This window comes from Lepidochelys kempii, chromosome 3 (assembly GCF_965140285.1).
Source record: "Lepidochelys kempii isolate rLepKem1 chromosome 3, rLepKem1.hap1, whole genome shotgun sequence".
Classification (NCBI taxonomy): domain Eukaryota; kingdom Metazoa; phylum Chordata; order Testudines; family Cheloniidae; genus Lepidochelys; species Lepidochelys kempii.
The window spans coordinates 199500909-199514865 of record NC_136382.1 but is presented as its reverse complement, the minus strand read 5'-3'; the positions used below and the strand labels follow the sequence as shown (position 1 = coordinate 199514865).

The following is a 13957-nucleotide window of genomic DNA, read 5'->3' as shown; positions in this document are numbered from 1 at the left end:
AACCCTAAATTCTGTAAATAAAACATTACCAGAATTCAGCATAGCTAATTCTGAGATGGTATGCATACATTAGGGCTGTCAAGTGATTAAAAAAATTAATCGTGATTAATTGCACTGTTAATAATAGAATACCATTTATTTAAATATTTTTGGATGTTTTCTACATTTTTAAATATATTGATTTCAATTACAGCACAAAACACAAAGTGTACAGTGCTCACTTTATATTTATTTTCATTACAAATATTTGTGCTGTAAAAAAACAAAAGAAATAGTATTTTTCAATTCCCCTATTAGAAGTACTGTAGTGTAATTTCTTTATCATGAAAGTTGAACTTACAAATGTAGAATTATGTACAAAAAAACTCTGTATTCAAAAATAAATCAGTGTAAAACCTTAGAGCCTACAAGTCCACTCAGTCCTCCTACTTGTTCAGCCAACCGCTCAGACAGACAAGTTTGTTTACATTTGCAGGAGATAATGCTGCCTCTTCTTGTTTACAATGTCACCTGAAAGTGAGAACAGGCATTCACATGGCACTGTCATATCCGGCGTCACAAGATATTTACGTGCCAGAGGTGCTCAAGATTCATATGTCCCTGCATGCTTCAACCACCATTCCAGAGGACATGTGTCCATGCTGATAACCGGTTCTGCTCAATGACGATCCAAAGTAGTACAGACAGACGCATGTTCACTTTCATCATCTTAGTCAGATGCCACTGGCAGAAGGTTGATTTTCTTTTTTGGTGGTTTGGATTCTGTAGTTTCTGCATCAGAGCACTGCTCTTTTAAGACTTCTGAAAGCATGCGCCACACCTCGTCCCTCTCAGATTTTGGAAGGGACTTCAGATTCTTAAATCTTGGGTCAAGTTCGGTAACTATCTTTAGAAATCTCACATCGGTACCTTCTTTGTGTTTTGTCAAATCTGCAGTGAAAGTATTCTTAAAATGAACAATATGTGCTGGGTCATCATCAGAGACTACTATAACATGAAATATATGGAAGATTGCGGGTAAACAGAGCAGGAGACATACTATTTTGCCCCAAGGAGTTCAGTTACAAATTTAATTAATGCATTATTTTTTTAACGAGCGTCATCAGCATGGAAGCATGTCCTCTGGAATGGTGGCCGAAGCATGAAGGGGCATACAAATGTTTAGCGAATCTGGCATGTAACTACCTTACAATGCTGGCTATAAAAGTGCCATGCGAACGCCTGTTCTCACTTTCAGGTGACATTGTAAGTAAGAATTGGGCAGCATTATCTCCTGTAAATGTAAACAAACTTGCTTGTCTTAGTGATTTGCTGAATAAGAAGTAGGACTGAGTGGACTTGTAGGCTCTAAAGTTTTACATTGTTTTGTTTTTGAGTGCAGTTATGTAACAAAAAAATCTACATTTGTTAGTTGCACTTTCACGACAAAAATATTGCATGATGGTACTTGTGTGAGGTGAATTGAAAAATATTTCTTTTGTTTATGGTTTTTACAGTGCAAATATTTTTAATAAAAATAATAATATAAAGTGAACACTGTACACTTTGTATTGTGTTGTAATTTAAATCAATATCTTTTTAAAAAGTAGAAAAACATCCATAAATATTTAATAAATTTCAATTTGTATTCTATTGTTTAACAATGCGATTAATCGCGATTAATTTTTTTGAGTTAATTGCGTGAGTTAACTGCAATTAATCAACAACCATAGCATATATCAATTGTTTGGGTTAAAGTCTACATGACAAACATTGTACCAAGTTGCTTTTCAGGTTAAGTAAAACTACAGATGCCCAAATTCATAGCAGCAAATTTTGTGATCACCAATAGGGTGCATAGTCAATGTATTTATTGATGGTTCCTTAATAAAAAAGGATCATTATCATTTCCCAAAGCTTTTCAGACGACAGTTCAGTAAGTGTTGTTGGGGTTCTGTTTTATAATAATGAGACGCTTAATAACACTTGCTGTTGGTAACAATCAGTTCAAATGTCTTTAGCACTTACAAAATCCAAGTTTTACTTCCCAGAATACATTTAATTCCTCAAAACGTTGTACAAGAAGAAACAGTATTTGTCCTGGGTGAAGGTACAAGGGATACCATTCCCCTGGGGTCAGAGGCCTGCAGCTGGCTGGCTAATTAGCCCATTGGAAAAAGACCTGCAAACTTAATTAGCTGATCCTCATAAAAGGAGGAGCAGGAAATGGAAAGGTAGCTGTGACACCTGCCAGAAGCTGGAATAACTGCTTGAGGTGTGGCTCCAAGAAACAGATGGCTAAAAGGGAGACTGGGGAAAGTCTTTTTATCACAAAGGCTCTGAGGTAAAAGCCAGGAACTTTTGGGTTGATGAATTTGTGGGGTGGTGGACAGACTTGGGGAAAGGGACTTAATCCCTACAGACTCCGAAGGTAGAGGCTGTGAAACTTTGGTCCTGTATTTGTTAAGAAGGCTGAAATAAAACCTACAGAAAATTAATCTGGCTGGAAACTACCTTCCCTGGATTCTGTGAGAGAGGGCAAAGCAGAATTTCTCCAGGGAGGGAGTGGGCTTAGCTCACACAAGCCTGTGCCCAGCCAGAGGAGGGCACTATAAGGGAGGCTCCAATCCTTTACACCCAGTAAACCATTAACTCTTCCTTTAGGTATTCTCTTCACTTTTAGTCTCCATTTTTTCTTGGTTTGTTTCTGGATATTCAATCTCTAAGGACCTGATTTTTGCACAAATTTATGCATGTGCTTATTTTTACACACTGTGAGTAGTCCTACTGAAGTCAATGTGGGAGGTTAAACATTTATACAGTATTTGCAGGATTGGGGTCAAAATTAGGTTCTCTCTTAATAAGACACTATCAATGTCTTTTCATGTACTTTAAAACATTTAATAAAGTTGTTAATATAATGGCTGCAGTTGTAATTTATCATTCTACCAAAATGATGCAAACATACAAATCACATTTTAGAATTCTCCACCTTGTGTCTTGGGTTTTTTTTTTTTGTCCCACATTAATGTTCAGTAATATCTTAATGAAACTTTATCATCTTTTCACAAAGTAAATGAACGTTTGTTTTAAATTGTGTGTGTGTAACCCAAACCTACTCTGTCTGGTGGCTAGGCCACATACAGAAGTACATGAGCTAGCTACAGCCTTGGCTAACAGACCAAGGTCTTTTAGCTCAGGCAGTAGAAGCTCATGGTTTTTAGATTCAGAGATCCCCACTACCATGTACTTGTTGTTCCTGGGGGAATTCTGCATGACTGTGTGCACACACAATTCATGTCTGGTGCAGAACCTTTTTTCCCCAGAGAAAATACATTCTGCCCCAGAAATGCTGCAGTTGTGCCTTTTGCCCACCAGAGGCTGCTGTGGTGCCATAAGTCAGCAGCATACTTCTCCCACCCACACCCAACAACCTTCCAGGCTCCTTCCCACTTCCTCAGCTCCTCCATTACCCCTGACTCCCCCAAGCCATTGCACTGCTTCTGAGAGGTGCAGGAAATATATTTCTGTCTTGCAATTTAAATTACTCAAGTTCTGTATTAATCTGCCTATTTGTGGTTTAAAAACAAATTGTCTGTAACAATAAAGACATACTTGCTGACAGGTATTTTGAAATAAACTACCAAAATAATTGAAACTGGCATGATTACACTGTGTTACATTGACAAATAAAATACACAGAATTTTGAAGAATTTTTAATTTTTTTTGGTGCAGAAATCCTCCAGGAGTAACTTGTCAGAGCAAACACTGTTTCTGTGAAGCATCTAACATCCTTGTGAGCACTATAAAATAATCAAAGAAATTCTGAATATAGTACAAAAGCAGTGTGTTTAAAAATAAAAATCAGTTTTGTTCCAGACGCCTTGAAGCCAAATTATGCCTACTTGAAGGTACTAGCAAGTGTCTGATTTAAACTGATATACATTCTCAGTGATTCAAAAGAAGTTTGAGTTCAAGTTTATGTGGAAGCTTCTTCCTGATGGCAGAAACTTCAGCTCAGCATGAGTGAGGCCCATGCTCTCATAAGCAATCCACCTTAGGAAAAGTTTACAAGGATACAGTGCACTGCCTGAGGCCATATAGATTGGTAGATCGGTGCTACTGCAATCGACGGGTCTGAAGACCAGCTGAGTCAATGGCAGAGCACTCTCCCATCAACTGCAGTACAGGCAGTCCTCAACTTTGTTGATGATTGAGTTATGATGAACAGCACTTCTAGACTGACACCCTGATTCAACTTACAACTATAGGTTTTGAGTTTACAAAGCTTGGTTCCGCAGTGGAGTAGATTGCAGGTTCAACTTACGACGCAATTGTAAGGAACCAATTGTGTTGTAAATCTGAAGACTGTCTGTACTCCAGCTCCCCGAGAAGAGTAATGGGAGTTGGTGGAAGAGCGTCTCCCATTGACACAGCGGAGTGCAAAAAACCACAGTAAGTCGAACTAAGCTACATCGACTTGAGTTACATTATTCACACTACTGAAGTAGCGTAACTTAGGTCAACTTACCGCGGTAGTGTAGACACAGTCAGTTCCTAGCATCCTGCCTACAATTATCGTAGAGACAGGGTAAGTTAGGTAATATCTTTTGAAAGCTTGTCTCTAACCAGCAGAAGTTGGTCCAATAAAAAATATTACCTCCCTTAACTTGTCTCCCTAATATCATAGGACTAACATGGCTACAACAGCTCTACCTCTACATATACATCCATTCAGGTTAGGCCTTTCCCTGTATGCTTGATATTAAAAGGTCCTAAAGATCCTGCTTGGATTGAATTAAAACTTTATAACACCCACCTAATTTTTGCTTTGATACAGTACCTGTATTATGGTATTGCCCACCATGAAAATGACTTGTCTAAATGTCTGGCTGCTTGCATAGTCTAGTGTAGAACTGTGCTGAGATAAGCCAGGAATTTCCATTCTCTGGGAATAACTGATACCAAAGCCTTCTAATTCAGGATTTTCCTTGTTTTTCTCCTTTCTCAGTGAAACTTGCTATTTAATAATAATGATCTGAGACAGGAAAAATTTAGCTGGACTAGGGGCTGGAATTTTCCCACCCTTTTAACTGAATTTAATTCTTTTAAAATACTTCCACCAAAGTGACTAAAATCTATCTAATCTTGACAATATTACATTTAAATAATTTGTTCTCTACAGCCTGAGAATCTTGTTCATGCATATATATCTTTTACCTCCAGGTGAAATTATACTTGCATGAGATGGTTGAGTTGCAGCACTTTCTATTTTCTCTGGAAGGTTTTTTTCATATTTTGAATATGAAACATTACTAGATCATCTCTTCTTAAGCTTGCGTAAGTCTATTAAAACCAATTTTGCTGTAGGCAGTAAACCAGCCCTAAGCTGAAAGAATAGCTGTGACCCTTTGGAAAGATGCAAAGAATTTATTAGGAGAAGCATTGTGTCCTCTTAGCAATGCCATAGTAAATTTATCTTTTTGTTCACTCACATGTCTAACATGCATCATCATCAAATGGCAAAAGCTAATGGAATTGCACTCTGCTGTTCCATATTTTACAGAAACTATTTCAAAGAGGCAAGATTATGTAAACTTACTACAGTACTGAAATGAACACTAAAGTCACACAGTTAGAATAATCAAAATTAGGTTTCTGATATGCCATTAATTTAGTAGTTGTGCAGCTTATAAATGTTATAATACATTTTTTGACACTAGATTAAGCTGTGCATTCTTGCAGAAGAATAGGAACAGAAAATACTATATATATTCAAAAAAACCGATGTTGGCTATTGTTGAATGTGAATTTTACCTGCTACATCTAGATGTGACATACAGGGTTGAGGACTGCTGTAGAGCTGTTCTGTCAGCTCTACATTGATTGAGGAATCTTATGACACTTGGAGTTGTCCCTAGGGGGCTATTACGATCCTCTTTATGCAAGCAGAGCAGAATAGAGGGGCAGAGGTCACAGAGAATTGGGCTCAATACAGTTTTACATAGCTAACTTCTGCTTGTCCAAATAGCTGGTTCCTGTTGGTACAAAACACTCATCAGGGAGAAGCTATTCCATTAAATGTCACACAGTTCCTTTCACTGATATTGTTTGATTAAAGCCATTAATTCAAGAGGATGGAGATTCTAAAAGAAATACTGGATTAACATATCTTTTTGGGACAGGAAAAGGTACTTGAAATGCAATAGGGTTTTGTTAACAAATGGAGGCTACCAAATGGAAATTACCACCATTTACTAGCTACAAGATGACATCCCCAAAAAATTATTGGAGGCTTTGAACTTGACGGGTCAGATTTTCAGCTGCTATAAACCAGTGTAGCTTCATGGACTTCAAAGTCTCTAGAAAGCTACAAGGGAAGAGTTAGACCAGGGGTGGGCAATAATTTTTGCAGGGGGGCCACTCCACGCATTTTGGCAAGTTGTCACAGGCCATACATTTCTACTATATTAATGGAGGGGGTGTGGGGTCTGGGAGTTGGGGTGCAGGAGGGAGCTCTGGGCTGGTGCAGAGTGTTGGGGTGCAGAAGGGGGTAAAGGCTCTGGGAAGGAGTTTGGTACAGGAGTGGGGCTCCAGGCTGGGGTAGGGGATTGGGGTGCAGGAGGAGGTGCAGGGTCTGGGAGGGAGTGTGGGTGCAGGAAGGCATTCTGACCTGGGGCAGGGGATTGGGGTGTGGGAGGGGGTGCAGGCTTTGGCTGGGAGGTGCTCACTATAGGTGGCGGCAGGCCGGAGGCGCAGCAAAGCTCACGCAGGTTGCCTGCATGCCATGGACCCATGTTGCTCCTGGAAGCGGCTGCAGCCAGCTGCTGCTGGCACATATCTGTGCACCTCTTGGGGTCTCTGTGCACTACCCACAAGCACCGCCCTTGCAGCTCTCATTGGCCAGTTTCCAAAGGGAGCTGTGAGGACAGTGCTGGAGGCAGGGACAAAACACAGAGCTGCCTCCCTCACTCCCTGCCAGGGGCACGCAGAGATGTGCCAGTAGCAGCCAGCTGCTTCTGGGAGTGGCTTGGGGCCATGGCAGAAAGGCAGCCTGCCTGAATTCCCTACTGCTCCGTGGTACTTTTAGTGGCCCAGAGATTGTGAGGGGCAGCCAAAGAGCCTGGTGGCCTGGACAGAAATGTTAGATGGGCCGGATCCAGCCCACAGGCTGTATTTTTCCCACCCCTGAGTTAGACAGTTGTCTTGTAACCAATATGTGCTGGCTAACCTGGTAAAAAGGAGCCACAAAGCAGCCACAGTGCCCCTTCATGATACTCTTAGTAAAGAGACCTGTTTAGGTAGGTGCAGAGCTTCTCCACACCCTCCCAAGAAACCCCAAGTCAGAAAGCTTGTTAAGGTGTAAGGAGGCATGTTAAAGGTGTTCTGTCATGGCTCAGCACACAAGAGAAAACTAGAGTTTCAGAGTAGCAGCCGTGTTAGTCTGTATCCACAAAAAGAAAAGGAGTATTTGTGGCACCTTAGACACTAACAAATTTATTTGAGCATAAGGTTTCTTGAGCTACAGCTCACTTCATCAGATGCATGCAGTGGGAAGATTTTATATACACAGAGAACATGAAACAATGGGTGTTACCATACACACAGTAACAAGAGTGATCAGGTAGGGTGAGCTATTACCAACAGGAGAGGGGGAAAAAACACTTTTGAAGTGATAATCAAGGTGGGCCATTTCCGGCAGTTGACAAGAGCATCTGAGGAAGGTGTGGGGGGGGGGGGGGGGGAGGGAAGGATAGAAATAAACATGGGGAAATAGTTCTACTTCATGTAATGACAAATCCTCATCTTTATTCAAGCCTAATGTAATGGTGTACAGTTTGCAAATTAATTCCAATTCAGCAGTCTCTGGTTGGAGTCTATTTTTGAAGTGTGTTTTTTTTTTTGTTGTTTTTTTTTTGTTGAATTGCCACTTTTAGGTCTGTAATCGAGTGACCAGAGAGGCTGAAGTGTTCTCCAACTGATTTTTTGAATGTTATAATTCTTGACATCTGATTTGTGTCCATTTATTCTTTTACGTAGAGACTGGCCAGTTTGGCCAATGTACATGGCAGAGGGGCACTGCTGGCACATGATGGCATATATCATATTGGTAGATGTACAGGTGAATGAGCCTCTGATAGGGTGGCTGATGTGATTAGGCCCTATGGATTCTAATCTCTCCCAGAGCTGAAAAATGGCTAAAAGAATTTTGCTGAAATGTTCCAAAGTGTTCACTTCTAGACAGAAACTAGGCATAGAAATTATCAACTAATAAAATAAGAGATTGACACTTGACTTCAGAAACATAAATTATAATGGAAATTGTTTTGCAATCTTAGTTATGACAACCTACTATAAGAATCTTTAAAAAAAATTTAGGATGCAGAGTTCAAATGCAGAATTCTGGTACTGTTTCATAAATTGTAAGAGTCTCCCATGTTGAACATAATATTTCTCTTGCTGCTGTTTGTCTTAATGTTTACCAATCCAGAAATCAGTTTTATTTCTCAAATGTATTCTAAGCAACGTCCACAGAAAAAGCTGAATTATTTAATAAATGAACATTACTTTCAGACTGATCTTCAGATAAGAAATAAGTATATTGCTTCACTTGAAGAATGGCTACAAAAGCAAATATGATTCAGTATAAAATAGACAAGTCTTTAACAGAAAAAGATTAAAATTGAAAGGAGGTTTATGAAAATATTTCTCTCTGTAACAAAACCATAAGCACAATACAGTTTCTTCCAAATAACTTTTTATTTCAAGTAAAAATATCAAAATTCAACTAGATTTCTGCACAAAATGGGCTAACATTTCAAGAAGTGCACTAATAAAAAACTTATCCAGGCAAATTTAATAAACATATTTTACACATACCACAGCTGCAGCTTTAAACTCATAATTGATCACATTTGGTAAGTATCTGCCAATTATGGGTGCTTCAGTTTTGGGAAGTCCAATCTCAGATTGCTAGAGTCAGATCTGGTACCCATTGAAATCAGTAGGATCCTTTCCATTGACTTCAGTGGGCACTGAATCAGGAAACTAGAACCTGACTGTCAGAAGTGCTGAGTACTCACTTCATTTTAGTGGGGGATGCAGATGTTCAGCAAATCAAGCTCAAGGTGCCTTCATATTGGACCTCAAATCTGAGAAATCCAAAATCAGTGGCCACTTTTCAAAATTTGTTTGCATATCCTCATCCTAGAACAACCCTACATGGGTTTCAGGGATCCCCCCCCCCCATCACTGGTATAAGACTAGTGCAGGGGTAGGCAACCTGCAGCACGCGAGCTGATTTTTAGTGACAGTCACACTGCCCGGGTCCTGGCCAAATTTTAATTTAATTTTAAATGAAGCTTCTTAAACATTTTAAAAACCTTATTTACTTTACATACAACAATAGTTTAGTTCTCTATTATTGACTTATAGAAAGAGCTTCTAAAAACATTAAAATGTATTACTGGCACGCAAAAACTTAAATTAGAGTGAACAAATGAAGACTCAGCACACTGCTTCTGAAAGGTTGCGGACCCCTGGACTAGTGCAGGGAAAGGCTTTCCGATCTTGAAAGCATTTGCACTAGTCCTTCAAGTGTTTCTACACTTAGCATGTTGCAAGACATCAGACCTTAAAGTTGTATGATTCTGATTACTATCTAGCTTCTTCCCCACTTTAGGTGCACCATTAATGTAGTAGCAAAATGGGGATCTCCAACTATCTCATGATAGAATGCTTTCTAAATCTAATGTTTTCTGAGATGTTGGGCTTAAACATTCGCTCTAGTATTTCAGTGCTGTTCTGTCAGTGGTCTACGACAGAACACAGTGAGTCCCTGGCCTCAGACTAGTGTAAATTCCTTATTTAAAACATTTTACATTGATTAAAAGAATAATAGACAATGTCCATATTTCATGATGACTACACAGCATAGTCTGCTTGGGAGGAAAACCCCCAAGCAATCAACCCACAAACTCCATCTTGAGACGTACTTACCTGTTTTGAAACATTTTTTTCCTTATGGTTTTCAAAACTTTTTTCTGTTTCTGAAAATAACAAAAGCCATCAGAACATCTATTTTTTATTATTTTAATTTCTGATCAAACAGAATGTACTCTTACATATAGAGACACATTTTGTTATTCTTTTAACTGAGTCTTTGCAGATAATTCTAACATACCAGTATCTCAGTAGGGTCCTAGTTAGATTATATGGACAATGTCAGAGATGAAATTCAACTGTGCATGCACACCACAGACCCCTTATACAGAGCTTCAGTTACAAAGGCTTCCAGGCTTGGTGCAGGGACTACTGTAGGGGCTGGAGGAGATCACCTTTACTACAGGTTAGGAGGTAAATTTAAGTGTAGTGTAATTCTGCAGGACTCCGTGACAGCTCTTCCAGCTTCTGGGCTGAAATAATGGATGTCACCTCTGCAGCTCCCTACATGAGTAAGCATGAACTGAATTGCCTCTCTGTGGTTAGCCTGCAGTGCTACCACCTGCAAATAACCTGAAAAACAATCATGTCACTATTTCAGTAATGTTGAAAAAATCCTGTATTTTCTTTAGAAGGAAAACTGTCTGACCTTTACATTTATAATATGGTTCTATCAGGAATGGGTCCCCATTGTGATACTCTCTAGAAACAGATAGGATAGGGGAAGAAAGGAAAAGTGTAAAGGTGATAGTGTTATAAGAGAACTGGATTTGATAAAACCCACAGCCATCTTGTGCACTTAGCCCCCATAAGCTGGAAATGAGAGAACCACAGTGTCAGGAGAAACCTGGCCTTGGCTCAGACAGAACTAACAGCTGTAAACTACAGTTTTACTAACTAAGATAGATAAAGTGAAAGGGCAGATTCAGGAGAAGCGGTGGGGAGTGTGGAAAACTGATCTTTATTCTGGGTGCTAGTGTTTGTATGATTTTTCTGAGGTTACTTTGCTTAGAAGAAGAATGAATTATTATTAGCTATTGCTAGGGAAATTTAGTCTAGTAGGGGTTATGCGTTATGTGCTCTGTTCTGAGAAAATCTATAGAAATTATGAGTTTGCTTTGGAGAAGCTTGTAAAATTTTTTTTTTTTTTTTAAAACAACAAGGAGTCACTGACAAACTCCCCAGCAGCTAGGAGAGAGGCTGGCCACCGAAACCCTGCTGCTGTCGTTTGATACCACCTCAGACTTGGGGTAACTCTTTTTGTGGAGTCCTAAGACTATTTCCATTTTAGATGTATGCCTTGTAACCAATAAAAACAAGGATTTTTTGAATGGAAGCACTCTTGTGTGTACCAATAATTTATTAGACAAGAGGTGCTGTGTCCCCCAACTGATTTATTTCCTGACACCGCCTGGAAAACCAAGATTAATTACCACAGCTTTGGGTTCAGATAACCCTAGGTGGTAATAGGATCACAAAAAGAAAAGGAGTACTTGTCGCACCTTAGAGACTAACAAATTTGTTAGTTTTCTTTTTGCAAATACAGACTAGCGCGGCTGCTACTCTGAAATAGGATCACAGTTACATACCAATACACAATTTATTGGATCTGAATTTAATTTTTTTTGAATCTGTAAATGACTTCACTAACTGTCCCAAAACGTAGGTAATATTATTTATCTGAGGTATTTTTGAAAAATAACTGAAAACATGGTTCATTCCCATTTACACTGCAAGACTGATCTGCGGACAAGGTCTCCTAAGCAGCAGAAATTAAAGTCTGTAGGTGGGACCTTAGAGTCTGAAAACTTACTCACTGACATTAATGGTAGGTGTTTGATAAAAGCTAAGTAAATGCAGTTTAGCACCTAAACTAGAAAATACAATTAATCTTCTTAACGGAAAGATAAGCCTCTTACACTTCTCCCTGGAAAAAAATCTTTAATTATTCCATCCTTACTGAATTGATGCTTTATTCCCCTATTTGCTAGTGTGGCTAGAAATGGGCATTTTAGCTAAGTGTAATTTGTGGTATTGGATATATGACTTACTATAAAGATGCCATTTTATGTTAAGATACATGAGCAAATATACCAACAAATTTTTCTTTGTCTGGCAGGTGAATTATTATAATTTGATGGACCAAAAATTTGCCTGACAAAATGGATTAAAACCAATGAAGCTAAGGGAATGATTTCCTTTTTTTTATCCTTCAGTTACAAAAGTCAACCAACTAAACTTGTAATTACCTGCCTAAAGGTTTATTTTATTTGCCCAAGACAAGCAAACTAGCAAATTATACATTTAACAGCAGAATAAATGATCAAAGGGATGTAACTAACTAATGCTCAATACCGTTTGCCACAAGGCATAATTTCATTACATGAAAACTGCACCCAGCAGTTTGAAAGTTCAAAAGGTAAAATGCAGTTCTCAGCATAAATAAAGTGGTGGGGGAGGAGGGAAGTACATTAAGTTTTAAATTAATATTGGCATATTTGAAGGTAGCCGTGTTACTAAAAGCTAATATTGTGACACTAGCAGTGTCAAACCCCAAACGGAGCAAATGTAAACTGGTTTTCCAACATGATAGAAATACTGGTTAAACAGTCAGAAGTAAATATCTTATGCTTGCTATTTAAGAGCACAGTTCTACATCGGAATCCTTTAGCATGGACTTTGCGCCTGCACAGAGTCCCATGGAAATCAATAGGCCTCTACATGAACCCAGGGATCACAGAAGCAGATCTTGATTCCGAATTTGGGTCAAAAAGACTTCATTAAAATATTAATTACTTTTATTATTATTTAAACAAGTTGTAAACTGATTTAAATGTTTGCATATCTCTTTTACAGTGCTAGTGTCACAAATTAAAACTTTTCTTTATAGAATCAGAACCAATAACTTTAATTATATGCTTCAAACTTTCAAAATTCTGGGCTAAGCAAAAAAGCTGTAACTTTCTTTTAAATTAGGGCAAAATTGGAGGAAGTAATCTGAAATTTCTGTCTTTGAATAGGTACTGTCAACAACTGAAAGTTAAAACTAAATGTTCAGTTACATTGGATAATATAAATCCTTGTGTGTGGCTAAAAAAAACTATAAAAACTAGTTGATAGTATCTAATTGGAATCATGTCTTTACCTTACAATTTGGGTGTTAAATTGTGATGCACACAAATGCAAGGGGGAAAATAGGGCACTACAGTCATTTATCATGCAGCATAAAACTAACAGCTTTCTTCCTTTTTGTAGCATTTAATACAAATTTAACAGATTTAATTACAGATTTAATATTAAATGTAGAATTCTACACAACTCATTTAGCATATAACTTTTGGAATTAACAAACTTTTACAGGGAATCTGTACTTCAGAAGCATACTATTTTAACATGTTTTTATGGTGGCAGCTTCTAGTAATACTTTGACTGAGAAATGAATTTCTCTTTAAACATTGACAACTTTCTTGCAAAAAAGATGGTTTATTTATCTGTATTGTAACTGTTGCTCTTTGAGAAATATTCAGCTCAGGCATGCAGGCACCCAGCAAACTGAAGCCAGAGAACTTTACTTAGCAGTATCTGTCAAAGCATTACCCACCCTTTTTGGCCCTTGCTGCCCTTACATAGCCATGGGAGGGACTACAGCGCCACAACACCCCTCAGTTCCTTCGCACTGGAACCCATGGCTGGAGGCTCAGAGGATGGATCGTGGACTGCATGTCTGCACCCACATCTCAAAGAACAGCAGTTACAATCCAGGTAAGTAATTCAACTGAATTGCTCATGTCAGAGAAAGACCTTCAAATTTAGAGACTTGTAGGGGCCCCAATGAACTCCATTTTTTGAGTTGGAGTCAATGCTGACTTTGCTTTGTTCAAAATCTACTTCAGTCAATGCAAGAAGTCCACAGTGAAGTGGACATGACGGGGGATTTGTTCCTCAGATCTGCCAATCATCTATGTAGGGGAAGACATGAATTCCCCTCTGTCTGAAATAAGCCACTACCAGTCATGCATTTGGTAAAGATGCATG

The 13957-nt window shown here is 38.7% G+C and overlaps 1 protein-coding gene across 5 annotated transcripts in view; it reads right to left on the bottom strand.

Moving 5' to 3' along the window:
• The window catches only part of SEL1L2 (SEL1L2 adaptor subunit of SYVN1 ubiquitin ligase), a 73448-nt gene that overhangs the window by 46238 nt on the left and 13253 nt on the right, over positions 1–13957 (bottom strand). For 4 of the 5 annotated variants that reach the window (XM_073339557.2, XM_073339562.2, XM_073339559.2 and 1 more), the window contains exon 2: positions 9980–10029. The exons of the other annotated variant lie outside the window; for it this stretch is intronic. In XM_073339557.2, coding sequence (XP_073195658.2) covers positions 9980–10029 — 50 coding nt within the window. The remainder of the gene's footprint in view (positions 1–9979; positions 10030–13957) is intronic. 5 annotated transcript variants of the gene reach the window in all.